Source organism: Myotis lucifugus, unplaced genomic scaffold (assembly GCF_000147115.1).
Source record: "Myotis lucifugus unplaced genomic scaffold, Myoluc2.0 scaffold_373, whole genome shotgun sequence".
NCBI classification, from domain to species: domain Eukaryota; kingdom Metazoa; phylum Chordata; class Mammalia; order Chiroptera; family Vespertilionidae; genus Myotis; species Myotis lucifugus.
In genome coordinates, this window is record NW_005871421.1 from 331,850 (window position 1) to 345,170 (window position 13,321).

The 13,321-nt window shown below is 52.4% G+C and overlaps 1 protein-coding gene across 1 annotated transcript; it reads right to left on the bottom strand.

Annotated features, from left to right (window-relative positions):
- Positions 1–11,138: 11,138 nt before the first annotated feature.
- On the bottom strand, positions 11,139–13,321 carry CUNH11orf68 (chromosome unknown C11orf68 homolog). Its single transcript, XM_023765078.1, has 3 exons — positions 13,308–13,321; positions 12,797–13,081; positions 11,139–12,513 (listed from the first exon to the last, which is right to left on the bottom strand). Exons 1-3 carry the CDS (start codon positions 13,319–13,321, stop codon positions 11,757–11,759), a joined length of 1,056 nt encoding a protein of 351 aa, XP_023620846.1. The 3' UTR covers positions 11,139–11,756.

Sequence of the window (13,321 nt, forward strand, 5' to 3'; positions counted from 1 at the left end):
GCTACGGCCCCGATGCCGCCTTTTCGAGGGGCTCGCGGGGGAAGGCGAGGACTTGGCGTCCCCCAGCCGGAGCGGCGGGCCCGCCCCCTCTGACGTAGCAGCCCAAACATGGAGCAATTTCCTCGCGGCGCCCGCCCAGGTGCAGCCGAGGATTCCCTTCCGCGTGATTAAAGCACCTGCGGCCCCGCCCGCCCGCCGAGGCCGCGCCCCATTCCCGGCCTGCGCCCCGGCGGACTCACCGCCAGGTCGGGCTTCGGTTTCTATATGTGTGAAATGGGACGAAATGCTCACATAGCTACCCTACTGCGCGTGGGAGCTGGAATAAAGAATGTGAAAGGGGTTGGAAACTATCAAGTAGATTATAAATGTCGCTCATTATCATTATCATTATTACTTATTATTATTAAACTGGGTGCTTATTTCATGCCAGGAACCGTACTACCACCGACCAAGGTTTCACGTCTGGCATGGAGCCTTTCCGCTCATTGTTTTAAGGTTCAAGTATAATAAAAAGTGACTAAATGAATGACGAACCATAGTTACAAAAATGGTGGTTATTTTAAATGCTTACATTGAACAAGTCAATATTTTGAACTACCCACAAATCCAATGCAAAATAATCATGCTACTCACAGGAAATCTCAGGAGCTATAACAAGTTTTAATTCAGATCCCCTATAAGCAGTGGGAACCTGCCATGGGACTCAGGGGTCCCCTGGCCTGAAAACACCATCTTCTTTAAATACTGTCTGTGCTCTTCCCGGGGCTGCGTGGTCAACAGCCTTGTTTGGAGATTGTGTCAAAGGTCTCTGTGACTGCCCGGCGGCTGGTGTGGCTCGGTTGATTGGAGTTTTGTCCCATTCACCAAAAGGTGGCAGTTTCGATTCCCAGTCAGGGGACATACCCAGGTTTTGAGTTTGATCCCCAATTGGGGGCAGATACGGAAAGTAACCAATTGATGTTTCTCTCTCTCTCTTTCCCTTCTCTTCTAAAATCAATTTAAAAAAAGAGAGAGCTCAGCCGGCGTGGCTCAGTGGTTGAACGTTGACCTATGAACCAGGAGGTCACAGTTTGATTCCCCATCAGGGCACATGCCCGGGTTGTGGGCTCCATCCCCAGTGGATCCCCAGTGTGGGGCATGCAGGAGGCAGCCAATCAATGATTCTCTCTCATCGATGTTTCTATCCCTCTCTTCCTCTCCCCCTCTCTGAAAGCAATAACAAAAAGAGCTAAAATTTAAAAAAAGAGAGAAGTATGTGTCTATCATTAAACAACAACAACAAAAAAACCCACACATAAAAACGGTCTGTGTCACTGAGGCCAGGGTTAAATGTCAACAACCAAAGGTCAACAACCCTGGGAGGTGGACACCATCATCCCCATTTTACAGACAGGGAAACTGAGCCTGGGAGCTGTTAAAATGAAGCACCTAAGATCAGTGAGCGAGTGGCTGAAGCAGGCTGACATATCAGAGCGGTGGGAGCTCCAAGCCCAGCTCAGGCAAGATTTTTCAAAGCTCTCACAGGCATTTTCTCACACATGCAGAATGTCAGGGCTGCGAGGACCACCCCAAAGCTTCTCTGCTTCCTCCCATTCTACTCAGGAAACATCCAGAGAAGAGTAAGGAGCTGCCAGTGTCACAGCTACAGAAAGAGAGCCGGGCTCCCGCTTTCCACGGGGGCCTCCTCCACGTGATCAGCTCCAGCTCTGTCCTCAGGGGTGGAAGATTTCAGGGGTGTGGGGTCCTAGGTGGTCTGCCTTGGGGACAGAGGGCTGGGCGGGGTCTGTGGGTACACACAGGACTTAGAACCAGAAGGCCAGCTTGGCCCGGGGCTTCCTGTCCTACACCTACCATTTTCTGTCTCTATGACCTTCCCTCTGAGTCCCGGTCCCTGTGGAAAGAACTGAGCCTCCTGCTGACCTCATGGGGCTGCTGTGGGATCAAATGAGATCACAAATGCGAAAGTGCTCTGTAAGCTGTAAATTGCTGCTACGCGAAAGGTGGTTACCAGCCTGGTGCCGCTCCCTTGCCCTTGTTCTACTCAATGCGTATCTTTCTGTAAAAAGAAAAGATACCAACAGCAGTTTACAATGAATGATATAGGTAGGTGTGTGTGTGTGTGTGTGTGTGTGTGTGAGAGAGAGAGAGAGAGAGAGAGAGAGAGAGAGAGAGAGAGATTTTTTTGAGGCAGTGTGACCCATGGAAAAGAGCACACATGCTGGAATCAGACAACTCCGGGTTCTGAGTTTGAATTCTGCTACTCACCAGCTCTGACCTTGATGAGGCACAATCTCTCAACACCTCTGTCGCTCATCTGTAAATTGGAGACATAATCATAATTACATCTCAGGGTGGCTGGAGAATAGAAATAACATAATGCCACGTGCTTAGCACAGCATACAGTAAGAACTTGACAAATAGCAAAAATAAATACACATGTTGATGAAAAACCCCAGGGTTGGGAGCCCCTGGGGCTCTGATCTCACACAGCATACACACGCAAGCACACGCTAACTCATGTCTGGACTTCTTGGCTGAGTCCAAACTGGACAGGTCAGGGTGAAACAAGGAGCCAAGTAGTGGCACATGCAAGGCCTGAATCAGGTCAGCCTTGCCTACATCCATCTGCCTGCTCTAGAAACACCGCCCTGCCCACTCCCCAAGCAGCCTGGGCCAGTGACTGAGCAGGGCTCAGGTCTCGTGTGTGTGTGTGTGTGTGTGTGTGTGTGTGTGTGTGTGTGTGTGTGTGTGATTACACGGCTCTGAAAGTCCCTTCCTGCTCTAACCGTCGGTGGAGCCACAAGGAGGTCCTTTCAGAGGCAGCACATTCCAAGCTCCTCAGTCACTAACTCCCGCCTGTGGCTGCAGCAACGTTCCTGGCCCCTGACCTCACAGCTCCCACCCAGGGAGGCCAGGGGAGAATCCCAGGGGCTATGGGCAGGTCTATGGGGGAGCCTGGGTGCCAGGAGGTCTGAGAGACCTGGTCCTGTCTCCTGGCAACCCTGTGAGCTGGGCTCAGCCACTTTCCCTGAGTCCCCATGTCCTGGAGCTGCAGAGAGGAGGAAGGAGGCACGGGAGGGGGTGCTCTGCATCCAGCTGGTTCTGTCAGGGCCCCCGGGGCCTTGGAGGTGATGTTAGTTTTTCAGTTTCCATTCACTTTTAAAATGGAAGTTTATTTATTTTTAAATTTGAGGTGAAAGCCACATAACATGCAATTAACCATTTTGAAGTGTATGCTTCAGTGGATTTTTGTGCATTCATAATGTTGTGCAACCACCACTTCTATTTAGTCTCAAAACTTTTTTTTTTCAGCTTGCCAAAGCAGGGCCTCCAAAAATAGGTTGCCTCCCCCCCAAAAAATTGGAGTATCAAAACTTTTATTTATCATCCCAGAAAAACACCCCATACCCATTAACTAATCACTCCCAATCCCCCCTCCTCCCCATCGCCTGTGTAACTACTATCTGCTCTGTCTCTATGGCTTTGCCTATTCTGGACATTTCATATAAACGGAATCCTACAAGATGTGACCTTTTGCATTTGGTTTCTTTCACTTAGTGTGGTGTTTTCCAGGTTCATCCATATTGTAGCTGGTATCAGCATCCTTTTTATGGCTCAATAATATTCTATTGTATGGATAACCAGTTTGTTTATTTATTCATAAGTTGATGGGCATTGGGATATTTCGGCATAATGCTCTGCATGCAAGTTTTTGTGAGGACTTATATTTCCATTTATCTTGGGTCATATGGGAACTCTCTGTTTAACCTTGTGAGGAACTGGCAGGCTGTTTTACAGAGTGATTGCACCATTTTACATTCCTACCAGCGTGCATCAGGTAGGAATGCTAACACATTATTTTCCATTTTAAAAATGAAAGACTTCCTAAAGGTGTGAAGTGGTATCTCATTGTGTTTGATTTGCTTTTCCTTAAACCAGTCATGTTCCTTAATGATCAGTGAACATCTTTTCAGGTGCTTGCTGGGTATGATAAATGTCTATTTGAGTCATTTGCCCATTTTCGTTGTTGTTAATCTTCACCTGAGGATATTTTTTTCCATTGTGGAAGGGAGGGAGGGAGGAGGAGGGTGAGAAAGAGAGAAACATGGATGTGAGACACATTGACTGGTTGCCTCTCATGCTCCCCAACGGGAGCTGGGGATGGAGCTAGTAACCCAGGTACATGCCCTTGACTGGAATTGAACCGTCGACCCTTCAGTCTGTGGGCAACACTCTATCCACTGAGCCAAACTGGCCAGGGTGTTTTGCCAATTTTTAATTGGATTGTTTGCTTCTGTTGTTGAATTTTATGAATTTTAAAATATATTCTGAGTACCAAATCCTTATCAAATATATGAACATTTACCCCTATATTTTCTTCTAATAGTTGCATAATTTTATTGAAGCTTAACATACAAGTACACTCACCCAACATGTTCAGCTTAATGACTTTTTACATGTACGTAAGTCTATGTAATTACCTCCCTGATCAAGACATATGACATTTCCAGCAGCTCAAGCTCCCTGTGACTCCCTCCCACACCCATACCCCACCCATAGGAAACCACTAGCTGACTTCTATCACTGGAGATTAGTTTTGCCCATTTAAAAAATATATATATATATATATATATACTGAGCCAGAAAGGCAGGTGAAGAAATTATTTTAAAACACGATTGGCGTGGCTCAGTGTCAACCTATGAACCAGGAGGTCACGAGGGCACATACCTGCGTTTCGGGCTTGCTCTCCAGTGGAGGGCATGCAGAAGGCAGTCAATCAATGTTTCTCTCTCATCATTGATATTTCTATCTCTCTCCCTTCCTCTCTGGAATCAATTTTTTTTTTAAAAAAGGGCCATCTTTATATTAAAAAAACACACACACACAAAACCCCCCATTATTTTTATTTTTTACTTTGCCTTATATTTTTAAATTTGCCATTTAATTTCTTCTTCAACTGTAATCCATTTCCCTGCTTCAAGATCCAGACGCTCCCCAAGGGCGTGCAGTGAAAGCCTCCCTCTCTGTGCCGGTGTCTTTCGTATCTTTTTGCCCAGAAGGCAGCCTCCTCTACATCCTGATTTGCTCCTTGTTTTTTTTCTTATACCTTGGAAATCCTTCCCCTAAGTACATATAGATCTTCCCCTCTTACCCCCACCAAAAAAAATCCCAATTGCTTCATTGAAATATATTTTACATTAAAAAAATCCACTTTTTAAATGTGCTGACCACGTATTTGACTTCTGTATACACCCATGTAAGCACATTCCAAGCAGATACAGAATATTTCCACCCCCCAGAAAGTTCTCTCAAGCCTCTGCAGCCCCCAGGAAAGAACTATTCTTCCACTGGCGTAGGGGTGGGGAGCAGGCTTCCTGGTAAAGGAATATTTGAGGTTGGGGAGACATTCCTAGGGTTGGAGTCAGTGGGCACAAAGGCAAGTGGTGGTGGAAGGGGAGACGTGGATGTTCCTGTGGTCCAAGGGCGTATGGTGGGATGTGTGTTGGGACCCTGAGCTGGAAGGATAGCTGAGTGAGGCCTAAGCCAGAGGCCTTGAATGCCAGGCTGAGGAGCTGGACTTGGGCAGAAGGAAAGGAGCTGGGCTACCATCTCCCCACTCCTTCCCTGGAGTTTCCTCCCCTCACCAGCCACCTCTCCAGCCCAGGGCAGCTGGGGAGCATCAAAGACTTGGTCCCAGCCCTGGCCATCTCTGATTTGTTCCTCGATCTCAGGTCAGCCTTTTTCCCTCTGGGAGCCTCAGTTTCCCCTTCTTGCAGATTGGTGGTTTACACACTGTGATCCTGCAAACCAGAGGTTTCAGTGGAGATGCACCAGGGCAGGGGCAGGTGGGTGGGATCTTGGCCAGCACAGCTCTCAGAGGCAGTAGGGGACAACATGAAGTCTGGCGTTAGATGGCCTGAGTCCCAGCTCAGCCACTTCCTGGCTGTGTGATCTGGGCCATTCCTTTAACTTCTCTATGCCTCAGTTTCCTCATTTGTTGTTTTATATGCTTTTAAAAAATATTTTTATTGATTTCAGAGAGAGAAAGAAACATCAGGGATGAGAGAGAATAATTGATCAGTTCCTCCTGCACGCCCCCTACTGGGGACCGAGCCCACAATACCGGCACCTGCCCTTAGACCAGAATCCAACTCCGGATCCTTCAGTATGAAGGCTGAGGCTCTATCCACTGAGCCAAACCGGCTAGGGCTCAGTTTCCTCATTTGTAAAAAGGATATGATAATGATTGTGCCTGTTTTCAGGATTGTTGTGGGAGTAAATGAGATAAGGGGTGGATGGTGCTCAGCACAGGACTGGTCAGTCAGAAGTTAGTAACTGTTTGTGAGAATTTTCTTATTTTTTGTGTCTTGTAGGCCATTTCCTCTGAATGGAGGGCATCAAGGGCTCTTCTGTGTGTGCCCAGGATGGCTCTGCCCGCTCAGCCTGACCCTCAGGTTTCTTGGAGCAGCTCCTGTTCCCTGCAGACCTGGACCTAGGGCAGTTGGGGCCTGTCACCCAGTTCTTGGGCTCTCCCTAACCTCCTGGACCTGATGCTTTCCTCCACCCTGGGCTCCAGGGTGCCAGTTCCTGCTCTGGGCCAGGAGCCGGATGAAATACTCATCCTGGGATGAAAGGCTGCCGGGCCTGGGCTGGGCTAGTAAACCGCCCCACCCTCACTGGGAGGACCTCTGGGCACCCGTGTAAACTGAGTCATGGGGGGCGCGGGGGTGATTCATGCAGCCTATGAGTGGGAGTCAGATGGGACAGAATTTGCCTGCTGGGGGCCCTTGGCCATGCCTCATGGAGTCTCAGCTACCCTCCAACACCCAGCAGGCCTCAGCAGGGCCTGGAGGCTGAACTCTGAGTGTGCATGTGTGCGCCTGGGTGTGCGTGCCTGAGAGCGTGTGGCGTCTACGGGGAGGGGCAGACAGGAAAGGGAGGTTCTGGGAGGACAGGATTAAGTTTGGAAGGGAGTCAAAGCCCTAGAGAAGAAAATTTTGGCGGGAATGCTTCGCTGCCCTCTCCTGGCCTCTGCAGGTTCAGCCGATTCCTGGCCTCCCCCAGGCCCTCCCCAGGAGCCAGCTTTCTCCCTGTAGCTTGGGAGGAGCTAGGACCCTGGGTCTTCTAGAGTTCCAGGGGCCAGAGCTGCTCAGGATGGGGACAGAGCTCCCTGCCACCGTGGTGTGTACAAGCGCTCTTGGGGGCTGTGCAGTTGGCTGGAGCATTTCTAGCCTTGACCATGGCCAAGTTACTTAACCTCTTTCTGCTGCAGTTTCCTTCTCAGTAATAGGAGGGCTGTGAGGACCAAAATGAGAACCAACTGCTTAGAGTAGTGCCTGGTGCAGAGGAGGTTTGTGTATGTATTTGCTCTTACTATCTGAGCCTCCGTTTTCTCATCTGAAAAATGGGTGAGGGCCCTTGTCCAGTCATCACTTTGGTTCCCGTCTCTGGTGTTATCCCTAGGGAAGCTGCCCCTATGCCCCGCCACCCTTCCCAGCTCTGTCCCTCTGCCTGGCCTGGGTGTTTTCATGCCCTGTCATCCAGGAAAGATGGGCTGGATGGGTTTCTGGGCTGGGTGCCCTCAGGTTACCCCTCAGTGTATGGGGGATGCATGTCAGAGAAGTGGGGAGTTTCCCTTCTTGGATGAATCAGCTGTGTGACCCAAGCCTCCGTCCCTGCCAGGGCCCCTCCCAGCAGGCAGAAGTGGGGTGCAATAGCCCTGCTGGGAAAATCCCTAAAACCTTGCCAAAGCTCTGGCTGAATAAAGCTTTCTCCTGAGTCAGTGCCCAGTCCCAGCTGGGATGGGGAGTCAGAGATTCTCCCCATTCCCTGGCCAGCCCCGTTTGACCCTCCTCCCTGGGGCTTGGGGGTTCGCAGTGCCTGCGAGAGAAGGTGGAGTGTGTTTGGGGGGGGGGTTCCTCTCTCTGGCCTCAGTCATCCTTCCTGTGGTTTTATAAAAGGGAGCAGAGCACAGGGGCTTGTCCAAATTCACCCAGCCTATCCCACCCTGGACTGGGCTACTTCCTTACCCCCATGTTAGAAGGGGTCGGCCAAACAGGACAGAATGCTGCCAGCTTGAGGGGGTGGGTCATGGGGAGCCCTTGGCCTGGCAGGACAGCAATCTCCATAGGCCTGGGAGATCCTTCCTGCCAAGGTCGGCTTAGTCAGTGTATTCTGTGGGCCTCAGTTTTACCAGTAAAAAATGGGAATCTTGGCCCTAACTGGTTTGGCTCAGTGGACAGAGCATTGTCCTGAGGACTGAAAGGTCCCAGGTTCGATTCTGGTCAAGGGCACATGCCTGGGTTGTGGACTCAATCCCGTGTGGGGTGTGCAGGAGGCAGCCAATCAATGATTCACTCTCATCATTGATGTTTCTCTCTCTCCCCACTCCCTTCCTCTCTGAAATATATAATCTTGGTCTTAGCCCAGCCTCCCTTTCAGGTGGTTCTGAGGACCCAACCTGTGTGCTTTACAAATTAGAGCCAAGTCTTTGCTGGGCTCAACAATGCATCAGGTACTCTGGAGCTGGCAGAGTACCTGATTCATACCTTGGCTCTGCCATCTATGGCTCTGTAACCTTGAACCAATTACTGAACCTCTTTGGCCTCAGTTTTCTCTTCTGCAAAATAGCAGTAACAATAGAGTCAGGTGAGGCTTAGATGAGAGAATGCATGTAAACTCAGTACAGTGCCTGGTTCATGTTATGAAGAGAATGAGGAAACTGGTGCAGACACAGAAGTAACTTTCATTCAATCACTCATTTATTCAATAATGTTGCTTTGGCACTTTGGGAGGCCAAGTTCCTGTGCTGGACAGAGGCCACTCTGAGGGATAAAGCGCAGCCACTGTTTTTGAGGGGCCCCAGACACACAGAGCCCCAGGTGGGGTGTGTGTGTGTGTGTTATGGGAGCCTGAAGTGCAGATGGATGGGGGAGGAGAAACCTCTGAGAAAATGAGCTGTGGATCTGAGAAGGGGAGTCAGCCAGGAAAGCAGGCGAGGGTCAGGTCCACCAAGCAGAGGTGACAGCTAGTAAGCAAAAACACAAAAGTGAGGCCAGAATGTGTGCAAGAAAACCAGAGGCAGCTCATGATTCTGGAACAAGAGGGTGAAGCAGCGAGTGGAGATGGGGCTAGAGCGACTGGCAGGGGCTGGATTTGGGCTGTACACTCATCCATTCAGTTAACCCATTGTACACCATAAGCGTCTGTAGATGCAGGCAGCGGACCTTCCCCACAAGCCACACGTGTCTATAAACAAATTGTTTTCCCTAAGTGGCAGCCCTGACCAACTTTAAAATCATTTTTCATAATTTTCCGCTGAAAATATTCAAGAACACCCAAATTGTGAGTAACATATTTATTTTTATAATATTCATTGCAAATTGATTTTTTAAATTAAATTCAAAATATCATGGTGCGTGGGGATGGTTTCTGTTTGGACACGTGGTAGTTAACTGGTTAATACTGTACGGAGAGGTTGTTCCAGCCAAGCACTGTGCTAGGCTCTGGGGATAGGGCTGAGATGTAGACATTGCTCCTGCCTTCACTGAGCCCACATCCTGGCCATGTGGCGTAGGGGTCAGCGGGAGATAGACAGCAATCAGGTGATTACATAAGTAACCTCTCCATCCTTGCTGCACGACAGGCATTCAGGCAGCAGGAACAGCCGGAGGCTCAGGGCTGTGTGCCAGGGGGGGAAAGAAGTGCCAGTTGGCTCCAGTGGGTTGAGCACGGGCAGAAAGAGGCACCTAAGGGAAGCTCGGTGGTGGTGGTGGGGATTAGGTTGTGGCTGGCTCAGGAGTGTAGACTCCATATTACAGGCTGGGGAGCCACAGAAGGGCTTTGAGTAGGAGAGGGACACAGGTAGCTCTGCAGGAGAGCTGGCTGTGGCGGGACAGAGGGAGAAGTGGGAGGGGACAGGGCAGAGGCGGCAAGTTGCAATGGTTTGGGAGGAATGGGCTAAAGCAGGACCATGAGGGTGGAAAAGGGATGAGGGTGTGAAATCCTTAGTTATAGGAGAACCAGGTGGTGTTGATACTACTTGTCATCTTTGTGGGACCCCTGAGGGCCTGGCCAGGATTCCCACAAGCCTTGGCCCACGTTGGTCAAGTGCAAAGCACTGATGGTCTGAGAGGCAGGGCACCAGGCTCCAATATGTAGACCACCCAGCTCTGGGGACTTCCCAGGGCTGGGCTGAGGGGGGACTCAGACCTGGGGAAGCTGGGGTGGGGAGGAAGCTGGGGAGGGGGCCAAGGCAGCATCTCATGACTCATCCACTTCCACCCAGTCAGCCCAGTGGCATCTCCGCTCCCCTGCTCCAAATTCCAATTTGGTGAGGATGCTGGAGGCTGAGTCAGCTCCGGCACGAGAGCAGCATCCCAAGGGGTTTGCTGCTAGACACCCTGGCCTCCAACCAAAGCCAAGGCCAGGCGTGGGGTTGGGAGGGTGCAGAGCCAGGCTCAGCCACAACAGCCTCAGCCGAGTGTGTAGCCCAGCAGGCTCATGTGAGTGAGTGTGAAGAGCTCACGGTGGGTGAGGCCAGGGACCGCACTGACTGAGTAAGTAGGGACTTAGCTCTGCCTGGCTCACTGCATGGCCTGAGGGCACTCCCTTGCCCTCTCGGCTTCAATTTCCTTGACCAGATTAGTGCCAACATCTCCTTCTAAACAGGGTGTGAGTGAAATAATGCACATAGAAGTGCTCTGCAAACTGTCCCGTGCCCCCGGGACGGTCAGGGTGGTGGAGAGCTGAGGATAAATGGGTTTCCAGAGCCGCGTAGGGCTGTGCAGGTTGTTCTCTGCACAAGGATGTCCGGCCCATCCTCTGTTCACCAGACCATGTGATCTGACCTAGAGCTGCCAGGACCAAGAGGGTACTTTCCCTCACAGGCATACACACACCACCCGTGGATTTATGGGAAATCACTGAGACACGGATTCTGATTCTTGGGATGGAGGGAAGCAGGGCTGGCTAGACAGTCTCTCGGAGAGGTTCCCAGCCTTGGCGGCCAGGAGTATCTTATTACTGGGGGCAGTTAGGACGGCCTAGTCAGGGCAGAGGGCCAGTCTTTCCTGGCCCTGCCTGGTCCAGCAACCACAGCAGGTAACCACTAACGGTATTTTAAAAAACACTCAAGACACAGACCCAAGCTGGGTTTTATTGAAATGCCAAGAGCAGGCACATGACAAGGTAGTGAAGGAAGGGGGGAAGGTGGTGCAGACTGTGAGGCGACAGGGAGGGTAGACCCCATGTCCATGGCCCTGGCATCCCCTTTCTTTGCCAGGGGCTGAGTGGGTACAATCAACCCCCCCTCCCTCCAAAAAATGGCATGCTCGGACCTGCAGGGCCTCTGCTCCAAGGAGGGACTGGAAGCACTAAGTTTTCTCTCTTGTGAGGGAGAAAGATAAGACGGGGAGGGATGCAGGAAGGGAAGGTAAAACCAAGGATGAGGATGGCCAAGAAGGGTTCTCCTCCTGGGGGTCTGGCCCCAGATTGTGGTCCTGGATGGCAGAGGGGAGCAGCAGCAGAGAGTCTGAGGGTCCGGCCCTCAGAGAGCCAGAGCCTCCAGCTGATGGGGACTTAATCAGCCCTGAACAGAGGGCAGAAGTTCAAAGGGATTGAAGATGCAGGCAGTTCCAGCGTGACCTAGTCCTCAGAGCTGGGGGACTTGGCCCCCTTGGGACAGGGAGGAGGAAGACAGGAGGACGCATCCCTAGCAGGGGGCGCAGAGGGTGGTCTTCCACAGGCGGCCCCACTAAGTCAGTTCCACATTATTGGCGCGGTCCAGCACACGGGAGCCTCGCGCACTGCCCCCCAGCTGGAAACGGCTCTCATACAGAGTGGGGCAGAGGTGCCAACGGTTGGCCCGGTAGATGCCCAGATAGGTGTAGACGTCAGGCTTGTAGGTGAGCAGGCACTTAACGCCTGCCGCACGGATAGCTGCATCTGCCTCCAGCACACCCAAGCGGTCCGTGAAGTCGTCCGTGTAAACACAGATGACCTGGCGCCCACCCTCCTTGGCCCGTGGGCTCACTTTGGCCACCTGAAGCCGGCCCTCGACCACGGCCCGAGCAATGCCAGCCCAGGCGTGGTCCAGCTTGAAGCCAGGTGTCAGGTGCATCAGCCACTTGCCCGAGAGCACGTGGTGGGTGATGGCCAGCTGGCGAAGGGTACCGGGGGTGATGGGCCGCCCACTGGTCTGCAGAGCCTCCCAGGCTGCTTGCAGGCCCTGCACGTCGCCAGAGTTGGGGATGTAGCCCTGCCCATAGGCTGCAATCCAGCCCACTGGCTCAGAGTTGGGTGAGCTGGGGTCCCCATAGCGGGTAACTTGGGACGGTGGGTACTTGGCTAACCAGGCATCCAGCTCGGAGGCAGGTGTGGTACGGGCATCAAACACCAACCAGGGGTCCATGTCAGCCGCCATGGCCTCGGCAGCCAGGTGCTCAGCAGTGAAGCCATCCTCACGGCCGCCTGGAGAGTCCTCCTCCTCCAGCTCCTCCCCTGGCTCTACCCTGGTGTGAGGAACCGAATTAGGGCTCATAACGGATCTGCAGCTCGCTGGGCCCTCGTGGGTGCCAGGCACCGCACCAAACACCGTGTGGCCTTGGGCAAGGCTTAGTGTCCCTGGGCCTTAGTTGCCTCATGTTTACAATGGATAACAACCGTTCCCGGCCCACAGTGCTGCTGACGATTACATGCCTGCGGTGGAAGGCGCGCTACCTAAGCGCTGGGGCTCGTGTTACCACTGCTCTCCCTGACTTCCAGGAAAACGAAGCTCACAGAGAAGAGACTTACCCAAGGTCACACCTGTAGTGAGCGACTGGGCCGAAATGTGAATTCTGGTGGGGGAGCAAGGGCCCAGCTGCACCTCCGGGCCCCGCCGGTGACGGGCAGGCGTCCGGAACGCGGGCATTAATGCGGGGCGGCGAAGGAGCCCTCGTTCGCGCAGCACCGAGGCGGGCCCTGCGGGGCCAGGCCTCCCGGAGGGCGTTATCCGTCCACTTAAAATCGGACACTGAGGCCCAGGTAGGGCAATGACGGGTCCGAGGCCCATGGGGCGATGCCGGGCTCGAACTCCCGCTTTTTAGAGCCCACGGGAAGGCCAGCTAGCGGCCCGCCGCGCCCCCCGCCCCCCACATTGGCGTGCACGGCCAGGGGTAGGCCCCGGCCCGGTTTCACCCTCACTCCACTCCTGCTCCCCGCCTGATTGTTTTGGACATAAAAAAAAAATCATCTAGTGTTTCCAACGACCCAACAGAATGAGGAAGGAGGGGGCTGATCAGTATATTAGTGAGTGGTGAGAGACCCCTCGCATACCAT

Coding starts and splice junctions, on each gene's coding strand:
- CUNH11orf68 (XM_023765078.1), bottom strand. Junction 12,514..12,796: donor CACTACAGGTGTGACCTTGG/GTAAGTCTCTTC, acceptor TCCTCACACCAG/GGTAGAGCCAGGGGAGGAGC.